The sequence below is a fragment of the Lissotriton helveticus genome, chromosome 8 (assembly GCF_964261635.1).
Source record: "Lissotriton helveticus chromosome 8, aLisHel1.1, whole genome shotgun sequence".
Taxonomy (NCBI): Eukaryota; Metazoa; Chordata; class Amphibia; order Caudata; family Salamandridae; genus Lissotriton; species Lissotriton helveticus.
Window position 1 is genome coordinate 1,191,407,489 of NC_136069.1, and position 21,408 is coordinate 1,191,428,896.

The following is a 21,408-nucleotide window of genomic DNA, read 5'->3' on the forward strand; positions in this document are numbered from 1 at the left end:
AGCTGCTGGTGAGTTAATCGGCTTTTTCTTCTGCCGACAGAGCCGCTTCCCTTGGCGTTCTCGGCTTGCGCTGTTCCACTGTCCTCCAGAGCAAAGGTGTACGCCGGGTCGGGTCGAGTCGGGTCCAAGACGGGTACCAAGCGCCTGCTCGCACCTGCGCCAGCGCCCACACCCGCAGTTTGCCTCTGGGTTATCTGCCTTTGCCTTGCGCCGTCAGCCAGTCTAAGACGGAAGCAAACGCCAATTTGGTTTTGGTTCTTCGGTTTATCGGCTCGCAGAGCGGTCCGCGCTGCTCCTGCTCAGCTAGGCTCCTGAGTCGCTGCTCACTGCAAAATCCGGACTGGACTGGCCACCCAACAGGCTGTGGTTTCAATGATGGGGTCAGGTATAGTGTTTCCCTGTATGTATTTTGGGTCCCTTGACGAGGGCTTATATTTTTTTCTCCACTCTGGGAGTTACCCCTTTGTTTGAAGCTGGTTCTATAAAGGCTTCTTTGCCATGGTCCTGGATACTTTGCAACATGGGTAGATATTGTGCCCTTAGTTGCAGGTGCTAGGGTTTCCAGCAGGAAACATGTGTCCCCCTTTTCTTACTCTAAGGGAATACCAAATTGGTTTGCTGCCCCTTTTACAATGTCATTATAGAAAGCAATTTCATCTGGGGGTGATGCTTTCGAAGGGTAGCTGCAGATCACTTCCTCTGGACTCGCGATATCGAGATTGTTCCATGTGTCCTCGAAGGTTTCTGCGTTTTCCTCTTCCTCCGGTACGTCTCCGTATTCCTCGGGATCTTCGCCTCTAGGTTCCGGTGTTGGTGGGGACTCGAAGATACCTTCGTCCTCCCCCTCGGCTTCTTCAGCGTCGACATTTTCCGGTTCGGCAGCCGGTGTCTTAGGGATTCGAAAATCCTTTAATGAGGCGTCTAATTCCTTTTTCTTCAGTAAGAACGTAGCCATTTCCACCTTGAGTCTTCTCCTTTTCCTTTCGACCTCGAGGGCGCTCTCGGCGTCAGAGGCCGGGGACGTTTTTTTCGGCATCTACGTTAGTCTTCGGTGATGTTGTGCCCTTTTTTGCGGGTTCGATAGCGGCCCTTGGGTTTGGTGCCTTCTGCGTTTTTCCCTCTTTGGTAACCTTTGGATGGGTTCCGTGGGGTTCTTTTGATCCCGGCTGACCCTCGATCGCCTTCTTGCTCGGCGTCGGGGCTGCCTTGTGTGTCTTATGTTCGTGGCCCTTCGGTTCCGACGTATCTTTATGTCTTACCTTCTCCGTCTTTTTTTTCGACTCCCTCGCCTTCTTTTAGGCGGGATCTTTTTGGAGTCCTTTTCTATTATTTCTACAGCCGATCCTTCGTGTGTCGACTCTGCTGGAGCTCCCTGCTCTTCTTCGTCGCTAGAGAAACCCAGGTCCCTCATGAAAGGTTTATTCGTCGGCTACGACATTGTGGTGTAATAGGCCTGCCTTTGGTTTTGGCGTGTGTTGAGTGTCTTCGGCAAGAATGCTGCGCGGGCCTCACAGTCCTTGTCCTGATGATCTTCAGGCAGGCAAAGGTTGCAAACGTTGTGTGGGTCGTGTTGTGAGGATTTGTGGTGGCACTTGGGGCAGAATTTGAAAGAGGTATTCTCCATTACCCCTACCTCGCCATTTGTGGACCGGAGTAGTCCTCTGGTGTTCAAACGGACGCTCTGCTCCTGCCTCCAAGTACAGCGTCGGTTGATTGATTTTTCTTTGATGATAATCTTCTTTTGCAGTTTTTTTTCGGGAAAAACTAAAACTTTCTTCGGAACTTCCAGTCTTGCTTCCAGACCCAATGGCAGAAAAAAGAATCTGAAGATGGCCACCACGTACATCAACCTCCTGGATACCGTCTGCCATCACACAAGGGACGTACCCAGCACCAAATGGTGGTCGAAAGCGACCAAACAAGGGGGAAATAAAGAAGACAATTCCAGATTCAACCACTAGATGGCTGGCGGAATGATGCACAGCATGTGAATCCAGAAAAGGATTCACGCTGCCAAATCACAGTTCCCAAATAAGGGTATAAAGGATACTTTCTGAAATGTGCAGTGCCACCCACAGAAAATGTTCCAAGCATGAGACCTACAAAGTATCATATTTTGTCTGCATCCGCTTCAGTCCAATATTAAAAGTAGTAAAGTCTGGCCACTTGGTTGCATTGAGGTTGATGTGGGAGTCTCAGTCCTCCCACTGCTATATGTGCTCTGCAGCTAATTTATTCTGATGGATATATCCAAATGCAGTTTTTTACCTTTTGAACACTGTCCAGGTTCCAGAATATACCTTGAAAACTTTATAGTAGTGCACCTGCATGCTAGCACGTAACACTGTGCGGCTTTGCACCTCCCCAGAAGTGACAGAGCAGAGCTGTATATAAGCGCCACCTTGTGTACTGTTATCAGCTCATTTTCCCTCAAGCCTTCTGACACAGATCCAGTGATCTGCTCTCAACTTAAATCAATCTAATGATAGCCCTAAATATTTTACAATGTGCTAGGAAAGCGTGTCACCTCTAAAACTATAGGTTTCACACCATGCTGCAAATGCAGGAAGGAGATGTAAGTGACTGACACGCACAAGGTGAGTCTTTGTTATCTGGGCTCTAGCCACATCTCCAAGTCATCCGACAAGTGATGGTGATCCGGGACTGGGATGCGAAGCTCTACATCGACAAACATAAGAGGCCATGTTTGAAGCACAAGTCCTGTTCCCGCTCCAAATCATGGGCCTGTGCATGGTGGAGGCGGGAGTTATAGTTACCGTAGGGCACAAGCAATAGTTATTTGAGATAACTATAACTGGTGAATTTCAGTTTTGTTTTTTTTTAGTTTAAAACGGTCCATTGTAACTGAATATTTCACCCAACTATAATGTTAATTTAACTTTAGTTTTTTTTCAGTGAATAATATATATAACAAACCAATATCATTTCAGGCTTAGAGTGCTGCATAAACCATGCAAAAAAGAAGCAGATCCCTGGGCTATCCGAAGTTTAGGTTAGAGCAGCTCCTGTATAGAGCACCTTACAACACCAGCAACACTCTGAATCTGCTCACCTCAAATGTCTGTTTTTCTAGCAAATATTTTAGGCATAGGATTAGCTCCGTGCCATCCATGCCGAGCTGTAAATTGACAAAAGCCTTTTACCACTCCAGACACAGTATTACAGCTATGGATTGGTAAAATGCCATCCAAGTCAACCTGGAGTGTATTAAAGCAACCCCTGACATGTGTTTCGCTATTATTATAGCTCTTTAGAGAGGTTTAGCTTGGTCTAGAGACAAGCGAGCACTCAGTATAAATTAACACGATACCCTTTCAGCCTTAGAGTGTTGCATAAAATATACAAAAAAAAGCAGAGAAACGTGGGTAGTTCCCACGTTTAGGTGGAAAACAGCTCTCTGCTTTTTTGGATGATTTAAGTGTCACTCTAAGCCTGAAAGGGCATTATTTTAACTTCTACCGGGTTCTATTGGGTTCTCCCTTGTCTCCGAACAAAGCTAAATATCTTTGAAAAGCTATGACAGCGAAACACGTCAGGAGTTGCTTTTTTTTCATTCCGGGTTGACTTGCATGGTATTTTACCAATTCATAGCTGTAATACTGTGCCTGGAGTGGTAAAAGGCTTTTGTTTTTTTACAGCTTGTCTTGGATGGCAAAATACTTTGTCCTTTTCCAACTAGGCATAAGTAGCACTGTGCTAATCCTATGCTTAAAAACTTTGCTAGAAAAACAGACATTTGAGGTGAGTACCTAAACTTGGGAACTAACCAGAGTTCTCTGCTCCTTTTTTGCATACATATATACCACTGCTGAAAGGTGGTATATTTCCACAAGCTCACAGAAACTACATAGATGAGAAGATATTTCTGTGTTACGGGGATTTACCTTAATAGAGATTTCTAGATAGTAAGACTGTCAGCACTCGCTGCATGTCACAAAGATGCAAAACAGCTACACATGCTTAAACATAATCAAAGAACATGCATTTAATTGAAAATGCGATTGACAAAGAAAGTAATAAAATTACACAGAAGGAAATGGTCTAGAAATTAACTTATTTACGAAAGTTGCATGCACAATGGCTGTATTGACTTTATACCTCTGGCGTACTATATATGTATGGATCAGGAGAGCAGGTATACCTACCAAACATTTTCTATAAGTTCTCAAGTACAGCTTTGAAAGGATGTACTTTGTGCAGAGAATCTACATTATGAACTATTGTGCCCACACTTTGATCAGTTTAAATTGTGCTGTACCTGTTGATATGCAGCCTGTAGCTGCTTGGTGAGCTCCTCTATTTGACGTTCACTGTACTCTGCTCGTTCCTTAGCCACATCCAGTAGCTCTGCTTGCTTGTCATACTCAACTAAAAGATTCTGAAGGAGAAAAAGAAACACATATTTAACTAAAGAATGCAAATTTAACAAAAACTTTAAGGTAAGAACCTGGTACTTCCAAATAAAAAAATACAATACGAGCTAAAATGGCATACTATTTTTCAGTAAAATGGAACGAAAAACAAACTCTACTGCACATATTAGATCAACTTTATTAAATTTACTTTAAATAAAGAAAACAAAATGATTGTTCAAATATTTATTTTCATATTGGATTTTTGCTGTAGGTTCATGTTTGTAATGTGTACTGTAAAAACACTCCATTAAATGGGGGTCACAAGGAAAAGGACTAAGGTTAAATATTTTCTGCGCTTAGAAGATTTCTAGTAGAATATCTAACCACATATTAAAGCTGCAGAAAGAAGTATAGCTCAAGATATCATCTTTATAATTTCTGGAACAACTCCAAACCTAGACTGTGAGAGTGAAATTATAGAGCTACTATACTATTTTTACTGATCAACATAATTCAAGTAGCCTGACACAAAACAGTGGCCTCACTTTGGCTCGTTAAGCATTTCATAAAGTGGTGAAACTAACTGTAAGACATAGCTAAAATGTAAGAGCCAGTTTATCTTGGGGAAGGTGGCTGAAGTAAAAAATGTTGGGCTGTGGTATTGCCTCTATGTACACTGAAGAATCGTGCGGAAGGATAACAATTTTGTTCATAACATTTTTTCCCACACCCTAGAATGAATCAACAGAACATTGCAAATATATAATGATGCTGGTCAGACTCCAGATCTGACAGGCTGAGCTGGAGTCAATGTTTCAAGAAAAAAGGTGGAATCTACCAATGTGCTCCTTAATGGTTCCTCTGCATTAATTATAAATAACTAAAGTTCACTTTTTGCAAATGTTGCTCTTGAGAAGGGCATTAATCCAGCATCTGGCTGCATAAGTCTGGGAGTAAGCAGAGGTTTGTGGTCATACACTAAGCTACACAAAATAAATGTAAGACTGCAATGAGAATCTAAAACGGAAATTCCCATTGAAATAAGAACAGGTTGAACACCGCACACCTCCTGGTTGAGGGATATCTTATTCAACATGTTTCATTTATCTGCAATCAAATTTTGTACCATGACCAAGCTGATAACAGGAGCATAGATGTTCTTGTTCAATACTCTGCAAGACCTCGGAACTCTGGAAATGAGGGCTCTCATTTTTTTCATACAAAACATCAGAGTAGTAATGTCTGTGCATATAGATATCTTGCCCGACACAGCATACCAAATAGGCTTAAGGGAGGCGTTCATGTCCAAGAATGTTATTTTCAATTAACAAAAACTGTGGGAGTTGTCACATACACACTATTGTACCACATACAATAGTGTGTATGTGGGACAGGAACTGTACACCCACAAGGGTGTGACAGTGGCGTACAAAGCATACTAACATTATTCCATTGTACCGAGAAGTCTGTCTTGCGAACTAAGTAAGGAGCTTGCACTAACAGATTGGGCTGTGCTGATCACTACGTTGTATGTAGAAACATATAGCTGAAGACGCAGCCAGAAATAGATTCTACCTAGGCCCCAGTGTGGGGACAACTGTAGTCATGGGTGGTACATCATGAGGTGAGCAGAGGATATAGAGGTTCCAAGCCTTGGGTGATATTTCTTTGTACAGTAATTTTGATACAATTTGTACTTTTCTATACCAGTACACCCAAGAGTTTATTTTGCAGTAGCGTTTCTATTCTAAGGTCCTGATGAAAGCTGGAGCACCACTCCATCAAGCTGAAACTAGTCGACCATCCTACGCAGCGCCATAATGTAGCCTTACTTTTTCGCTACTAGGCGTGTTTTTAATCATGACACCTGCGCTTATGTTGATAAGTTATTTCCTTAGTCTAGGTAGTCGTTTTTAAATAAATGAAAACCCCCCCTTTTTTTGCACTGCATATTTCTTTCTCACACTTTTTTGGGCAATACTGTGGCAGAATATACTGATTTCCTTTCCCGCACCGTCACATGGGCGGGTAATGGAATAAACTGCCCTTCCCATATGATGATATACCGCCAAGATGGTGGTCTGATGGGACTTATGTAGCCCAATGTGACCCTACATATTTATTCACACGGGTGTCCTTGCGATTCCTTCCCTCCCTTAGGACAGCACACCATCAACTGACCTGGTCTCCTTTTTCGTGTTTTGTATCTAACAATGGGGCATAAGTTGACAGGTCATTAAAATATATCCCCTTCTGACCCTCCACACATTTGTTTTTGAGTATTAAGAGCAACTTTTTTGTTGCGGGTTTTTCCAGATGCAAACATATTTCCCGTTTGCATCATACAAGCTCACCTAATTTAATTGTGTGTGACTCCTCTTGTCCACAAGCCGCCACCCTTGTCTTTTGTCTGACCCTTGCTTTGCTGGATCCTTCCAGTTTAAGCCATCCGATTACTTTTCAGAGCCGTGATAAACAGCCTCACGCATGCGCAACAGTACAGTGCTCCTTTAATCGATGCTGAGCGCATCTGCGCATGCGCGCAGAGATCAGTGCCAGGCGTGTCAGATCTGGCTCACTTCCTGACAAACGCGGGTTAGCTCTCCCTGTGATTTTAGCTATACCCAGCTATCGGTCCCAATATCGGCCGTAATTGGCTTACTAATCAGGAAGCCAGAATATTTAAAAGCTAACGGATATTCCCTAAGGCACCTTCCCTTCCGCTCGTCTCTGAACAGAGGCACCGACGGACAGGTGAGCCTGGAGAGGGTGGATTGAATAATTGATATAGGTTGCTACACCTAGTAAGTGTGTAAGCCATGTTGGGAGCAAACATACCTGACTATTTTGATGCGCCAATTTGTGCACCCAGGCCGTACACTTGAGGTCTGGGTATCTCTCTGTGTTTTTGGTAGCTTTTCTATGCAATTTTCTCGACAGTGCTATTCATAATCTGAGTCAAGGTGTGATACACGGACACCATTGGCACTATGACTATTCTAGCTTTGAGGTTAGTTCCTTATTTATCATAAATAATCGGGTTGGGCTCAGTGACAGGGCTAGGTAATTTTTGGGTAGTTATGAGTCTACCACATGTCTTTTAGGTTTGTGTATAGCTAGTGGGCTGGACACATTTGGAACTGTATGCTAATTGTGTTCCCCCCCTTTTTCTTTTACACATTAGAGCGGGGCCTCAATTTCCTGAGCGGTTGCCGGGCAAGGTGAGGTTTCTCACCCACACAAAGCTGGGTAAGTATCACCATGAGGAAGTGCCTCTTCGTGATAAAAGCTAATATGCTTATTTTTCAATGCAGGACGCAAAATGTTCATGCAGGTGTGGTCTTGTCTTTTTGGTGTGTGTGGGGTTATGTGGATTCCTGTGGGGTAATACACAGATGGTATTTTTTTGTTTCCTTGACAGGTAGAACATATCTTTCCTGTTTCCAGAGGATATAGAGGTTCCAAGCCTTGGGTGATATTTCTTTGTACAGTAATTTTGATACAATTTGTACTTTTCTATACCAGTACACCCTAGAGTTTATTTTGCAGTAGCGTTTCTATTCTAAGGTCCTGATGAAAGCTGGAGCACCACTCCATCTAGCTGAAACTAGTCGACCATCCTACGCAGCGCCATAATGTAGCCTTACTTTTTCGCTACTAGGCGTGTTTTTAATCATGACACCTGCGCTTATGTTGATAAGTTATTTCCTTAGTCTAGGTAGTCATTTTTAAATAAATGAAAACCCCCCCTTTTTTTGCACTGCATATTTCTTTCTCACACTTTTTTGGGCAATACTGTGGCAGAATATACTGATTTCCTTTCCCGCACCGTCACATGGGCGGGTAATGGAATAAACTGCCCTTCCCATATGATGATATACCGCCAAGATGGTGGTCTGATGGGACTTATGTAGCCCAATGTGACCCTACATATTTATTCACACGGGTGTCCTTGCGATTCCTTCCCTCCCTTAGGACAGCACACCATCAACTGACCTGGTCTCCTTTTTCGTGTTTTGTATCTAACAATGGGGCATAAGTTGACAGGTCATTAAAATATATCCCCTTCTGACCCTCCACACATTTGTTTTTGAGCATGTGGAACAACCTGAATGGAATGTGCAAAACCACCATGCTTAGCTGAGCAGTTGAAAGTAGGCATGACAGGTCATAGAAGAAGCCAGAAACATGTTTGATTGATTAACTGCTTTCCCAATTACAGTTTCTAGCATGGTTTCCCAAATAAATATGGTCTAAGGGATGAGATAATAATGGCATTTGACTCCTTTACAGAGACCAGGCTCCAACAGAGGGTAGTTACATGACGAATGGGGGTTAAAGCCTCCTGGAGAATCAGTCATTCAAAGACTATGTACAAGTACCATGGTAGGTGAATTGAACCACCGCCACTGCCATGACTTTGTACCAGACAAATAGGGTTGAATTTAGATGCTCTACTGATAATATCTCAAAACAAAACAAAGGGATTTCCTGAGGAATTGTCAAATAAGAACAACAATCTCCAAACTGAAAGAGGTTGAAAAAGGGTAATAGTTGATGATAACATACACACATTGCATACAGCAACAAAAAGGTGGGATGTTGACACCTAGTGTAGGTCTTATTTATAGCACCTCAGTTCAAAATGTTCTGCCTCTCTAAGTGGCGGTTAGATGAAACCATACGAAGACGTGTGCAAAGGAAGGAGAGGCAGATCGACAAAGGCTAACTGGGAGACATTTAAGTAGATGATCAGCAATCAATAGAACTTAGATCATGTGTAATCCTACTACAGTCTGTAAGGAACAATGAAAATGTGACCTCCCAGTGCAGAAGAAAAACAGGATAGGGAGCAGCAGTTGTGGAGTACACGAGCTTTTAGAGGAGGGAGAGATATAATTGTTGATCGGTAGCAACTTGATAGTTAAAGATCCTTTTCCAACTTTTCTGATACTTCCTTCTCTGACTGCAAATTTGCTTTGCCAAGCACATTTAGAAATGTGATAATCTATGGGATACTTGCGTTCTATCAGATTATTATAGCAAAGCTCCTGCAGTTTGAAAATCTTTTGCAGGATGGTTAGTGAAGACAAAGTGACATGGCTGTCTTTGCTTACACTGTACACTGCAGAGTTGGCTCTAGTGGAATATTTGAGGACTGTTCCTGTACAGGCCCATAGGAATGTATTAGACATTGCATGAGCAATTAGCGAGTACCAGTAGGTACTCGCAAATTGCTCATGCAATTTCAAGGGTGTCAAAATGACACCCTGTTGCACCCCTGAAATTGATCTATGCACATATGTTGTACACACACATGACCTAAGGGCATGTGTGTGTGCAACATGAAGCTTTGAAAAATGCACAAAAGTGTTTTTTTCAAAGTTTTAGCAAATTACCATGAAGTCCAACTTCATGGTAATTTACTCCCCCTATTAGCGAATTCGCTATTTTTTTTACTTTCAAGCATTTAAGGAATCTCAATTTGGGATTCCTTAAATTGCGATTTTTGCATTTGGGATGAAGCATCCCATATGCAAAAATACCGGGAGCAAAGGTGCAGATTCTGAGAATCTGCCCATTTGCTGCCGGTATTTACTTTGATGCATCTGCCAGTTAGTGTCCAAGTACCTAACTAGGGGAATCTTTTACATATTATCATTCCGGTAAATTTGAATCCCTAACTCCGTGGACATTAAGTATTAGAGTTGGAGAATCACTGAACAGAAAGTGAGGGATCTACCGACGTGAGTCCATAGTGAAATTCTACATAAGAAAATGAAAGCATAAATTCCTTCTAGAAGTCCTCCTCATCAAACTCACTTGTTGATTAATCAGACAGGCATGCGTCAGTACTCATGCCCAGAAGCCAGACACTGAAGCCCTAACAAAGTCAGTCAAGAAACCATAGGTATAAGATCTGGGACAGTCTAAACCTTAGAGCTTCTGACAAACAACAGAATTAGGTTGAACATCTAAGAAGATGAGATCAACGATTGGTCTTTTTCATAAATCACAGAAGACCTCATAAACAGAGCAAAAGAAAAACATGAAGATCATCATACGGTATAAGAGCAGAGCCCTGCGGGCAAAGCTCGAGTAAAGCCCAATGCTGGGATAGAAAAATCCTCTTCTTGAGTGTGTCACCCTACATGGAGACAGGCGTGCACCTCTGTCGTGAGTGTCCCAGGTCAGTGACTATTTCACTCTCTGGTAGTCATTTTTGTTCCAGGGTAAATTCAGATCATGCTTGTGTGCCATGACCTAGATATGTCTCATAGTAATGTGGTCTTTTTAGACGAGGAGGAGGGCATCAAGCGCTACCCTCATCATAGCAGTGGGCAACTCGCCTTACCTGGAGTGAAGTGACATGAGCGCAGTGGTGGAAGCAAACTCTTTTTGTGTGTGGTAGTGTGAACAGGATGTTTTACCTGGGTCAGTGGAGTGGTGCCTACCAGTCCACTTACAAAGTTCCACGCATGTGTACCTTACTCAACCTTGGCCTGCATGGAGTGTGTGTAGCACCTGACATCACGCATTACATGCGTACACATGCTAGGATGTATACGTGCCTGTGTATTGTACATAAGGATAAGTTACTTACCTGTAATCCTAGTTCTCTTCCAGGGGTATCCTCATCAAAGTCATAAGCACTGAATATTCCCGCCCATGTGCGGGACCCCGGAAACAATATAAAAATATATATGTAAAAAACACATATATCTCGCTCCACATAAATTGTCCGTACATATATTATTTTTCTCACACCAATGCAGCTCCAAAACGGAGGCTAAAACAATGTAAACACATGTACATGTACTGCAATTAGTAAGGAAACAAAAAACACATTAGGTCAAATATCCCTTGAACTTTGTGTTTTAATGAGTAAAACCACTCATAAATCCTGAAAATTGCTTATAAATAGACATTGTTAGCCCTCAGGCTGCATTGTAAAACAATAGCATAGAAAATGAAACCATTTCCAACAAAAAACTGGCACCGTGCCTTTAAGGCAGCCATGACCCCAGGCTTCCCATCATGCCTCAGGGGTGACATGTCAGTTGTTCTTTGCATAACGATGAAGACAGGGCTCAACCATAAGATTGCAATAGTACCGAATCTCATTTACCTGGGGAGGCGGGTGGGTTGCTTATGACTTTGATGAGGATACCCCTGGAAGAGAACTAGGATTACATGTAAGTAACTTATTGTTCTCTTCCAGGGATCCTCATCAATAGTCATAAGCACTGAATAGAATAGCAAGCCCATCAACCACCTGCAGGTAAATGAGAAGTACATGACCCAACCAAATTATAACAGCCAATAACTCAGTTGTTAAACAGATTCCTCAGGGAGGCCTGGCCCACCTGGGTATCTGCTCTCGTGTCAGAATCTAGACAGTAATGTCTGGTAAATGTATGGACAGACCTCCAGGTCGCCGCTTTACAAATCTCAGACATGGGCACATTATGCAGGTAAGCCGCCGTGGCAGCTCTACCTCTAGTGGAATGCGCTTTAGGGGTAAACCCCAGAGGTTTTTGCGCCAATTGGTAAGCAAGTTTGATACACGAAACGATCCATCTGGAAATGGAACGTTTCGATGCTGCATGACCAGTTCTGATCGATCCATAGTTAATAAATAACTGATCAGAATGCCGAATAGACTTGGACCTGTCCAGATAGAACTTTAAAACCCTTTTCAGGTCCAAAGAGTGTAAAGCCCTCTCAGCTGGAGTAGAGGGATTGGGAAAACAAGCATTGGCAAAGCCAATAGGTCTCGCCTATGTAACAGCAATTGCCTTTGTCAATGTCTTTTAGCCATGCTGATTAGCAGCATGGCTGAAAGTTAGGGTGGGAAAACGCAATGCAGTGGCCAACACTGGCAGGGCAAGAAACAATGCAGGAGGGATGGGGCAAGCTAAACAACAGATTGGGGGAAGGGGAGCAAAACAGAAAACACTGAAAAATGTGATCTGTTATGACTCTTAAAATTACTAAAACCGTTAACAAATTGAACAGTGTGACCAAGCAACCCGGATTTACTGATGGCAAGCCCTATTTTTTTATCATCTGTCCAGGCAGATTTCAGTAAACTCATAAATTTGTGAAATATTCCAGTTATTGTTTTCAAAATCCGGTCACCCGATATGCAACGTACTTGATGTTGTAAACCACTGCATGCAAATAAACAAGCGCTTCTGACACATCTTAAAGCTCTCTTTCACGCATTAAAGCAGCAGAACTTCAACCAGAGGGTTTAAGAGACCATGCATATAGTCATACATGCATATAGACCTGATTCCGGCGGGAGAATCCCGATTTTACAAGTAAAAATGGCTTTCGTTTAGCTGTCTCCCGCCTGAAATTGCATTTTCTGCAATAGAAGTCAATGGGGAAGTTACATTCACCCGATTTCTATTTTTAAATCTCCCACTTCCCTGCCCTAAAATGTTGGCATGTCTGCATATAGTTTTAAACAAAAATACTGTTTGTGAAAAGAAAACAAACCGAGCAGGCTTGCCTACGTTACAACACGTTCAATGTGCTTTTAAAATTGCATCGAGCACCGAAACATGCGTTTACCAGGTCGAGGCGGCTCGCTTACAACAACAAGTCATTTTCTGTCTTGCCTTCTTCGTGAGTCGTGACTAGGGCAGAGTCGTGTTAAAAAGTGACCCAGCAGGTCAAAACGGCACAAGGGCGTCCGGTCATTTCCCAACAAAGAACACATTAATTCCCTCTGTTGCTTCAGATCATTTCACTCCTGAGCTCAGGAACCAAGTGTGAGCCTCGCTGTCACAAATTAACAATCCAAGTGCAGCAACGCCAGAGCAGCCAAAATGTAGCACGTGGGTGCAGGATAACATGGTGGGCACATAATTGCACGAAGGAATACAACTGGAGCCAGGGGCGAGGTGCTGAGGCGTCGTGCACGCTGCCCTCACAAAATGCCACCACAGGAGGCCAATGCCCAAGCTTGACCCGGACATCTTTCCTCTGAGGCCGAAACACGAAGCTAAGATCAAAGAAGCAGTGATGGCGGCACCATGCTGCGTCTGTACACCAAGGCATGTGCTCTTGAGAGGCAGCCCACAAACACCCCACTGTAGCATTTGACCACAAGTAGGTGAGAAGCATGGAAATACTATTTGGTACAGACAATCCAGCAGACAATATCTTAATAATCACACTTCATGTTTTGTGTTGTTTGGTAAAAAGCATGCTACACTAAGTCTAACATCGATTAAAATAGCTAAAGCTAGTTCCAGCAGAGGAGACATTAAGGGGTGTCCCCATATTTTTCAAGCCGTTATAAACACAAGTACTCATGTGGAGCGCTGGAACACAATAAAAAGTAGCTCCAAAAACGCTAACAGTGAAAGGACACAAGTACTTGATCCATACTATAATGGAGGGCCAAACACAAGAAGAGGATATGACGCAGGCATGCTATGGCAATTGGGAATGACGTAAATGAAAGGGACACTGACACTAACCAATGGTAAACTATGGGCGGGCAGTAAGCCCACCTTATGTAAACACAATTTCTCGAAGAGACGGCGCATGTTTTGTCTAGCCGAGTCCTAATGATTGCCTGGCTAGGGAATTCATTCCATAAGCAGTAACTCTGATTTACATTGTACAGTAAACTAAGTACACAGGATGGAAATTAGACAGTTGGGGAAGAATCAGTTTACTTCCTCTCTGTGCAAACAAAAAGTAAAATGTTAAGTAAATGTAAAAAATCAATAGCAGGTGAGCTGGAGAGAGATAATGAAAGAGAAAGGAAAGAGGGGAGGAGGAGAGAGAAATGACCAAACGAATCGGTCGGAAAGAGCGGGAGACAGCGAACTTGCGAGAGATGAGAGAGGGAGATGTCATAGAAGAAAGCGAGAATGAAGAGGAAAAGAGAGAACGAGTGTGACATAAGAGAACTACACAAAAGGAACTAAAGATGAAGGAGAATGGAAACGAAAGAGAGGGACGGGGCAGAAAGGTAGAGAGTAAGAAAGAACAGATAGAACTGAGAGACGGGAAGAGAGACCGGGCACGTGTGGGGAGGGGGGAGGGAGTAGAGAAAGACCAACGGAGATCAATTAAACAAGCAGAAACACGAGAGACGGCCTGCGGCCGTCAAAGTGAAGTGGACACGGCGGGCAGGGGAGGGGGCGGAGCGGGGAGAGCGGCATGAGGGTGTGAAGCAGCAGGGGCCTGAGACGAGGCCGCCTTGCCTTTGATGTGGTAATGCAAGGCAAGCGGCTGGTGGCATTGTGCACGCGCTTTCACGTGCACTGGAAGAAATCGCCTGGGAATCGCCTGATCTCGGTAAGCTCTGTTTAAGCCACAATATATCGAGCTCCCGCTCAATGCGCATGCGCATTGAGATAGGTCGCTCGACCTAAAAAGTGGGCAGAGAGATCGACTGATTGACATGAAAATCTGACACCACTTTCGGCAGGAAAGAAGGGTGCGTTCTCAGCACTACTCTATTCAAATGAAACACTGTATATGGTTCCTTGGTACAGAGAGCCTGAATCTCGCTCACCCTACGGGCTGACGTAATCGCTACCAAAAAAGCCGCTTTCCAGGAAATATGCTGTAAAGTAGCTTTATGAATGGGCTCAAAAGGAGGGCCCATCAACTTTGATAGTACTAGGTTCAGCTCCCAGGGGGGAGAAGGAGGACGTACAGGAGGGTACACCTTTTTCAGACCCTGCAGGAAATCTTTTACCACTGGCAACTGGAAAAAAGAGAATGCGAATTCTCTCTCGTCTTTGAGAGTTCTGGAAGTTAAAACCTGGCAGTGTTCACAGGCTTTTGAAGAATGAGAGTCTGGTAGGCACAGGATACACACTGAATGAGTGTCAGTCTTGGCCATCTTCCTTCCACATGAAGGGCATTTGTCAAAGAGGGAATGCATTTTGACAGAAAAATCACCTTTTTTAAGCCTAAAAAAGGTAGCAGTAACACCCTAGGTCTATAAGACGTCGAGTGAAAGTAAAAATTGTAGGTTAATAGGAATATTTTTTAACAGAAAGTCAAAAAGAAAGGGAGCTGTTTCACCAGGGTCCTGACTGAAGGAGCCGGAAAGAACAACTGACCTAACTGTCAACCCTGAGGCATGATGGGAAGCCTGGGGTCATGGCTGCCTTAAAGGCACGGTGCCAGTTTTTTGTTGAAAATGGTTTTATTTTCTATGCTATTGTTTTACAATGCAGCCTGAGGGCTAACAATGTCTATTTATAAGCAATTTTCAGGATTAAAGAGTGGTTTTACTCATTAAAACACAAAGTTCAAGGGATATTTGACCTAATGTGTTTTTTGTTTCCTTACTAATTGCAGTACATGTACATGTGTTTACATTGTTTTAGCCAAAGTTTTGGAGCTGCATTGGTGTGAGAAAAATAATATATATACGTACATATATGTGGAGCGAGATATATGTGTTTTTTACATATATATTTTTATATTGTTTCCGGGGTCCCGCACATGGGCGGGAATATTCAGTGCTTATGACTATTGATGAGGATCCCCTGGAAGAGAACAGAGGTTGTGGGTTTTATTTTATTTTTCGGAGACCAGGACCGGAAAGACTAGAGTGCAAACAGACTAGAGGAAGGGGGGTCAGATCATCCTCTGTGTACATCATAGGTCATTTTAATTCCCGGAAATGTTATTGGTCAGTAGGGTCTGGGCTCGTTGTCAGGGAGGTGGTGGGACTGATAAGGGTGGCACTGTGGGGTAGGGAATCTTGTTAGAGGGGAAGGCGTGTGCCTCTGTGGGGCATATTTCAGTGGCGACTGATAGCCAGATGTGATCCCCGGTTACTCACTTAGCCTGACTGTGGGTCAATCAGAATTGGAGCCACGCATGTTCGGCAGACTGCTCCTTTGACAAAAGAGAAGGCAGAGGAGAACACTTTGAAGGAACTGGCATCAAAAAACAAATTTCAAAGGACCAGACATAAATCACATTTGTGTGGATTTCGACTATAAAGGTAGGAGTAGGAGTCCTATAGTTTGTTCAACTGAACTGTTCATCAGGTGAAAGTAGATTGCCATGACTTCAAGCTATTGCCACCAGGGCTTGGGCTCAACAACGATAGAGCCAAAAGCATTTTCCCTGTGCCAGGAAAACCAACCTTCTGCCTGCCTATCAAAATCAGGGTGCCATGTGGGAAGGAGGAGAGAGGCTGGAGGAAGCAAGGCCCAGTGGGTATCCTGGTGAATGGATTCCAGTGAGCAGAGTGTGAGGCACCCAGTCCAGGCATGAACGGTGTTGCAAGAGAGCTGTCAACCCTCTTGTGGAAGTCAGTAAGCTACGTTGGACTTCCGTGAAGTTGCTGACTGACGCCCGTTTAAATTGCCTTCGTTGGGGCCATACTTGTGTCCATGCAAGTCGTATGCCAGGAGGGGGCAACTAGGACTGCTAAGGCTATTGCTCATGTTGGAAGAATCCCCACGATCAGCAGAGACACACCTGAGCATGGCCAGAAGATGCTCCACAGCAGATCCACTGCTTCACCACCTTATCCGCAGACACCACTAAGTAGGAGAAGCTGCTGTAGGTGGAAGTCGCTGCTGTCTCGGACAACCTCATCATGCAGCCCAACAAACTATGGGAGGACGTAGTGTAAGCTGCTTGTTACCAGAGAGCAGGACGATGCACCTGGGCTCTTGATACTTTCGAGGGCCATGGTTGGGTATCACTGGAACAGGGACGCAGGACCTTGTGAAACTTGCACAATCTTGGCACAGTCGTGCCAGAAGAGTTGAATCTTCAAGGGTAAAGCCAGATTTGGATGCGCACCTCTAGCGGGGACAGCACCAGTGAGGTCACCATCATAGAACCGCCAGAGACACTTTGATAACATGGTAGAGGAGGGGGAAAAGTACCCACAGCGTGTGTGTGTGGTGGGGGGGGGGGGGGGTGGTGAGACACTACCCAGACCAGCAGTAGTGGGCTAGTCTTGGAAGTGTGGATTATTTAGTGTGCCATGTTTTGTGTGCATAAATAAATACTGATTTTCCTACTGAAAATTAGTATTGGACTGGACAATTACATTAGGGTCTCTGTAGGGTATTTTGAATCTTGAAACCTCGCCTACCTCCCATTGAAGAGCCTTGGAGTGATCGACCTGCGCTACCACTAAGAGCCAAGTGATAAAGCAGTAGTACTTGGCCCAATTAAGCAGGGCCCATTGTAGGTCGGGCTCAAGGATGGCAGCAGTAAGGCTACAACCACCATGGTTAGGCTCAGTGAGCCCAACAGCCCTATGAACTGGGTTCTGACACCCCTGGAAGAGGCCGAAGTAGAATCCGCAACGAAAATGGGTCTGACAGAGAACACCATGGACATTCAAGGGTATTAGGAGAAATACACATCACAAACAACCCTCAGATTGATTTATATGAATAAGGAAATATGCAGAAGCAACCTCAGATAGTGGCATTTGAAAAGAGATGAGCAACAAGAGAAGTGCAAGATGTAAAGTTAAAGGAGGAATCCAGACTAATCTTCAGGGCTTACTTTCAGCGATGCAATCATGTACATGGGAGAGTTAGAGGTTCTTAAGTGCGAAACTTTTCTAAAGAGTATCATTAGGGCACAATATTCAGTATTGCAAGTGCAGTGTCAGAGCATATATGTATTTATTAGAAAGCAGCGAGATTAGATGTATTTTGCAGAAACAACAACTAGTACCAGGGGCATATTTTCACTCAGGGAAATCCTCAGGTCAATGTCAACTGGTAATACCACTACTTTGGAGTGTGCCATTGCGTTAAATCAGCTTGAAACAAACCTGGCAGTTAGGTTGGAAATTAACCCATATGCTAGGCTACATGAGCACCTCAGGATTAATCCCAATTCTAGAATGGATGAACACTTTAGATTCATGCCACATTTTTAGGCATGGTCAACCCATTGGTACACATGGCAGTGGTCTCATTGTTAGACAGAGTTCTTCCATGGGTTATCTGTTAAAGTCAGATAAATTAGACTAGGGGCTGGTTTAAAGATGGGTCTACTAACGTTCTGCTACCAAGCAAAAAACTCCCAGAATTATCAAGAAGCAAAGATTCAGAAAACGTTTTGTCTGTGTCAAAAGTCTGATAGCACAAGCAAGCTATTAACTTGCTGCCCAAAAAGGAATCACCAATTAAATATCACTGCACCGGTTGGTTATCATTCAAGCATGACAAACATAACCTATGTTTCATAGTCTCACAGATGTGAGCGATAAGGTATAAATTCCTTAAAGTTGGGGTTGTTACATGGGAATCAGCAGGAAACTCCTAACCTGAAAGAATGAATGAAATGAAAGAATATTTGTATAGCGCCTGACTACCCGGAGGCCTCGTAGCGCTTTGAGGAACAGAAAACCGGCACAGACAGAATTTTCAAACTAGGAAAACCGGCCAAATAGGTGCGTTTTCAGGAGCTTACGGAAGGACGTCAAATTGCGATTCTCACGTAGGGACTGAGGAAGAGAATTCCACAATCTGGCCGCCGTATATGAAAAAGAACGGCCTCCCCATCTTGCCTTCTTGATTTTACTAATGGAAGCAAGATTTTGGGTGCTAGAGCGGAGGGGTCGTGATGGTAAATAGGGTGAAAGCAGGGAGTGGAGAATGGCAGGGCCCGTTTTCCACCAGGCCTTATGAGTTATACACATCGCCTTGAACTGTATCCTGGCGGCCATAGGTAGCCAGTGAAGCTGTTGAAGGGCTGGCCTTGCAGATGGTCTCCTGGGAATCTGCAGAAGCATCCTTGCTGCACTGTTCTGGACCACCTGCAATTTATTTATAGTGGCCAATGGAGCACCTAAGAACAGCACCTTTCCATAGTCCAGCCGAGATAGTATCAAGGCCTGGACCATTATTCTGCGTGCTTCGAATGGGAGTAGACGGAGGATTTTACGTAACATCTTTAACAGCCCATAACAGGTTGATGAAAGGACCGTGGCTTGGTGTCCGAAATTAAGGGCGTCATCCAGCCACACACCTAGGCTCTTTATGTGCGGCTTTGGTGATGGAGCGGGGCCTAAACATGAGGGCCACATGGGGACGGAGATTGAGGGGGAAGAATTGCCCAGTAGCATAATCTCCGTCTTGTCTCCGTTAAGACGGAGGTAGGAGCTCTTCATCCACCTGGCTACTGCTTCCAAGCAGGGAGCCAGCATGCAAGACGATCCCTTGTCGTGGCACAAAGATACCACTAACTGGGTGTCGTCTGCATAGCTGACGATCTTGAAGCCCAATGGATGGATGACTCCTGCCAGTGGCCTCATGTACACGTTGAAGAGTGTCGGACTGAAGGCCGAACCTTGCGGTACCCCACACTCCAGGGACAGACTAGAGGAGGCCACATCTCCCTCAAAGACTTGGAAGCGGCGGTTGCTGAGAAAGGAGGTGAACCAGACCAGTGCAGCGCCCGACACCCCGACACTCTCAAGTTGGTTGATCAAGATGGTGTGACTGACCGTGTCGAATGCTGCACTGAGGTCCAGGAGAATAATGGCGGCCCTTCCCCCTTCATCCACCAGCCTCCTTGCCTCTTCCGTTACGAACAACAGCGCGGTCTCCGTCCCATGATTTGGACGGAATCCGGTCTGTGTATCATCCAACAATCTGTTGGATTCTAAATGGTCAACCAGGATATTATTTATGTGCTTTTCCAATAGTTTGCTTAGCCATGGCAGAAGTTAGATAGGACGGTAATTCGTAAGTATGGATGGATCCAGGCTGGGTTTTTTAAGTAGTGCTTTGACCATCGCGCACTTCCACATAAGGGGAACCGCGCATGTTGCGATGGAAGAGTTTAAGACCTCTATGATGACGGGCTGAACAGATTCCATGACCGCCCTAAGATGTTTGGGCGGAGCAGAGTCCAGCGGGGATCCGGAGGAGACTTTGCTGATGACCCGACCAGGCGTTTCTGTGTCCAGAGGACGAAATTGGTCAAGCACCGAAACATAAGCTGGATTTACGACATCATAGTCCCCCTGTTCAGGCTGATTGGAAGAAAAGGTAGTATAGATGGCCCGTATTTTTCCCTGAAAGAACGCCCCCAATAGGTTACAGCGTTTGAGAGCCCCTTCCTTTGAGGGAGGTGTTTGAAGAGGGGTGATAAGGGACTTCGCTATTCGGAAGATTTCCTTAGGAGAGTTAGCTGCAGAGCTGATTTTGGTCTCATAAAAATGTGCCTGAGCCGTTTTGAGACACTGAAGCAATCAAGAATACAAAGCACTGATGAACGAGGCTTGCACAGGCTGTTTAAATTCTTGCATGATTCTATGAGCACAGAGCAAGAACAGAAGCAATAAAAAGCAAGAGCTTGTGCATTGGGGTACTGCCTGCTCAATGAATGGGCAATGAAGCATGTGCATCTAGGCCTTTCTATATTGTTTAGTTTTGTCTTGCGCCAAAAGCCTTTCAATCTTTTTCTATAGGGAGCTCCTTTAGCCTGTAAGCTCATTTAGCCTGCAAGAAGAATACGTGAAATATAGGAGGTGATCTTTATTAATTCTATTGCAGTTACATGTATTAAACAGACAATGACAAAGAAATGAACCACTTTTTGCCAGCACTGGTAAGAGTGTAAAAGACTACCATTTTGCAGTCACCCAGAAAATACTTTTAATGTCTGTCGATCTTACTTTATAGCTTTCTGCTCCTTGAATAAGCTCCTTTAAGGATGTAGACAGCTGGCTTTTCTCATTTTTCACTGACTCCAAGTCTTCTTTGAGAGCGTGAACCTATTTAAAAAAGCATAGGCAACTGATGTGAGAACAGTTATATTATGCAGTGAAAGAAAAAAGTTGACTGTAGCCTAGCTTTACCTCCTTTCTGCTGGAATCCAATTCTTTTTTTGCTTTAACAGCAACTCCTTTAAACTTATTCAACTTTTCTTCCTTCTCTTTGGATATCTTTTCCAGATTTACTATTCAAAAAGGAACAAGAAATGCACACAATTACAACACAAACAACAAGCATTTACAATGCAATAGGTCTCGCAGCATTAAAGTTTG

General features: G+C 44.0%; 1 protein-coding gene across 1 annotated transcript in view; it reads right to left on the reverse strand.

Annotated features, from left to right (window-relative positions):
* Positions 1-21,408, reverse strand: part of GCC2 (GRIP and coiled-coil domain containing 2) — a 413,631-nt gene that overhangs the window by 233,111 nt on the left and 159,112 nt on the right. Inside the window, exons 8-10 of the mRNA XM_078658140.1 lie at positions 21,220-21,320; positions 21,037-21,135; positions 4,280-4,399 (exon numbers count right to left, since the gene is read on the reverse strand). Coding sequence (XP_078514266.1) covers positions 4,280-4,399; positions 21,037-21,135; positions 21,220-21,320 — 320 coding nt within the window. The remainder of the gene's footprint in view (positions 1-4,279; positions 4,400-21,036; positions 21,136-21,219; positions 21,321-21,408) is intronic.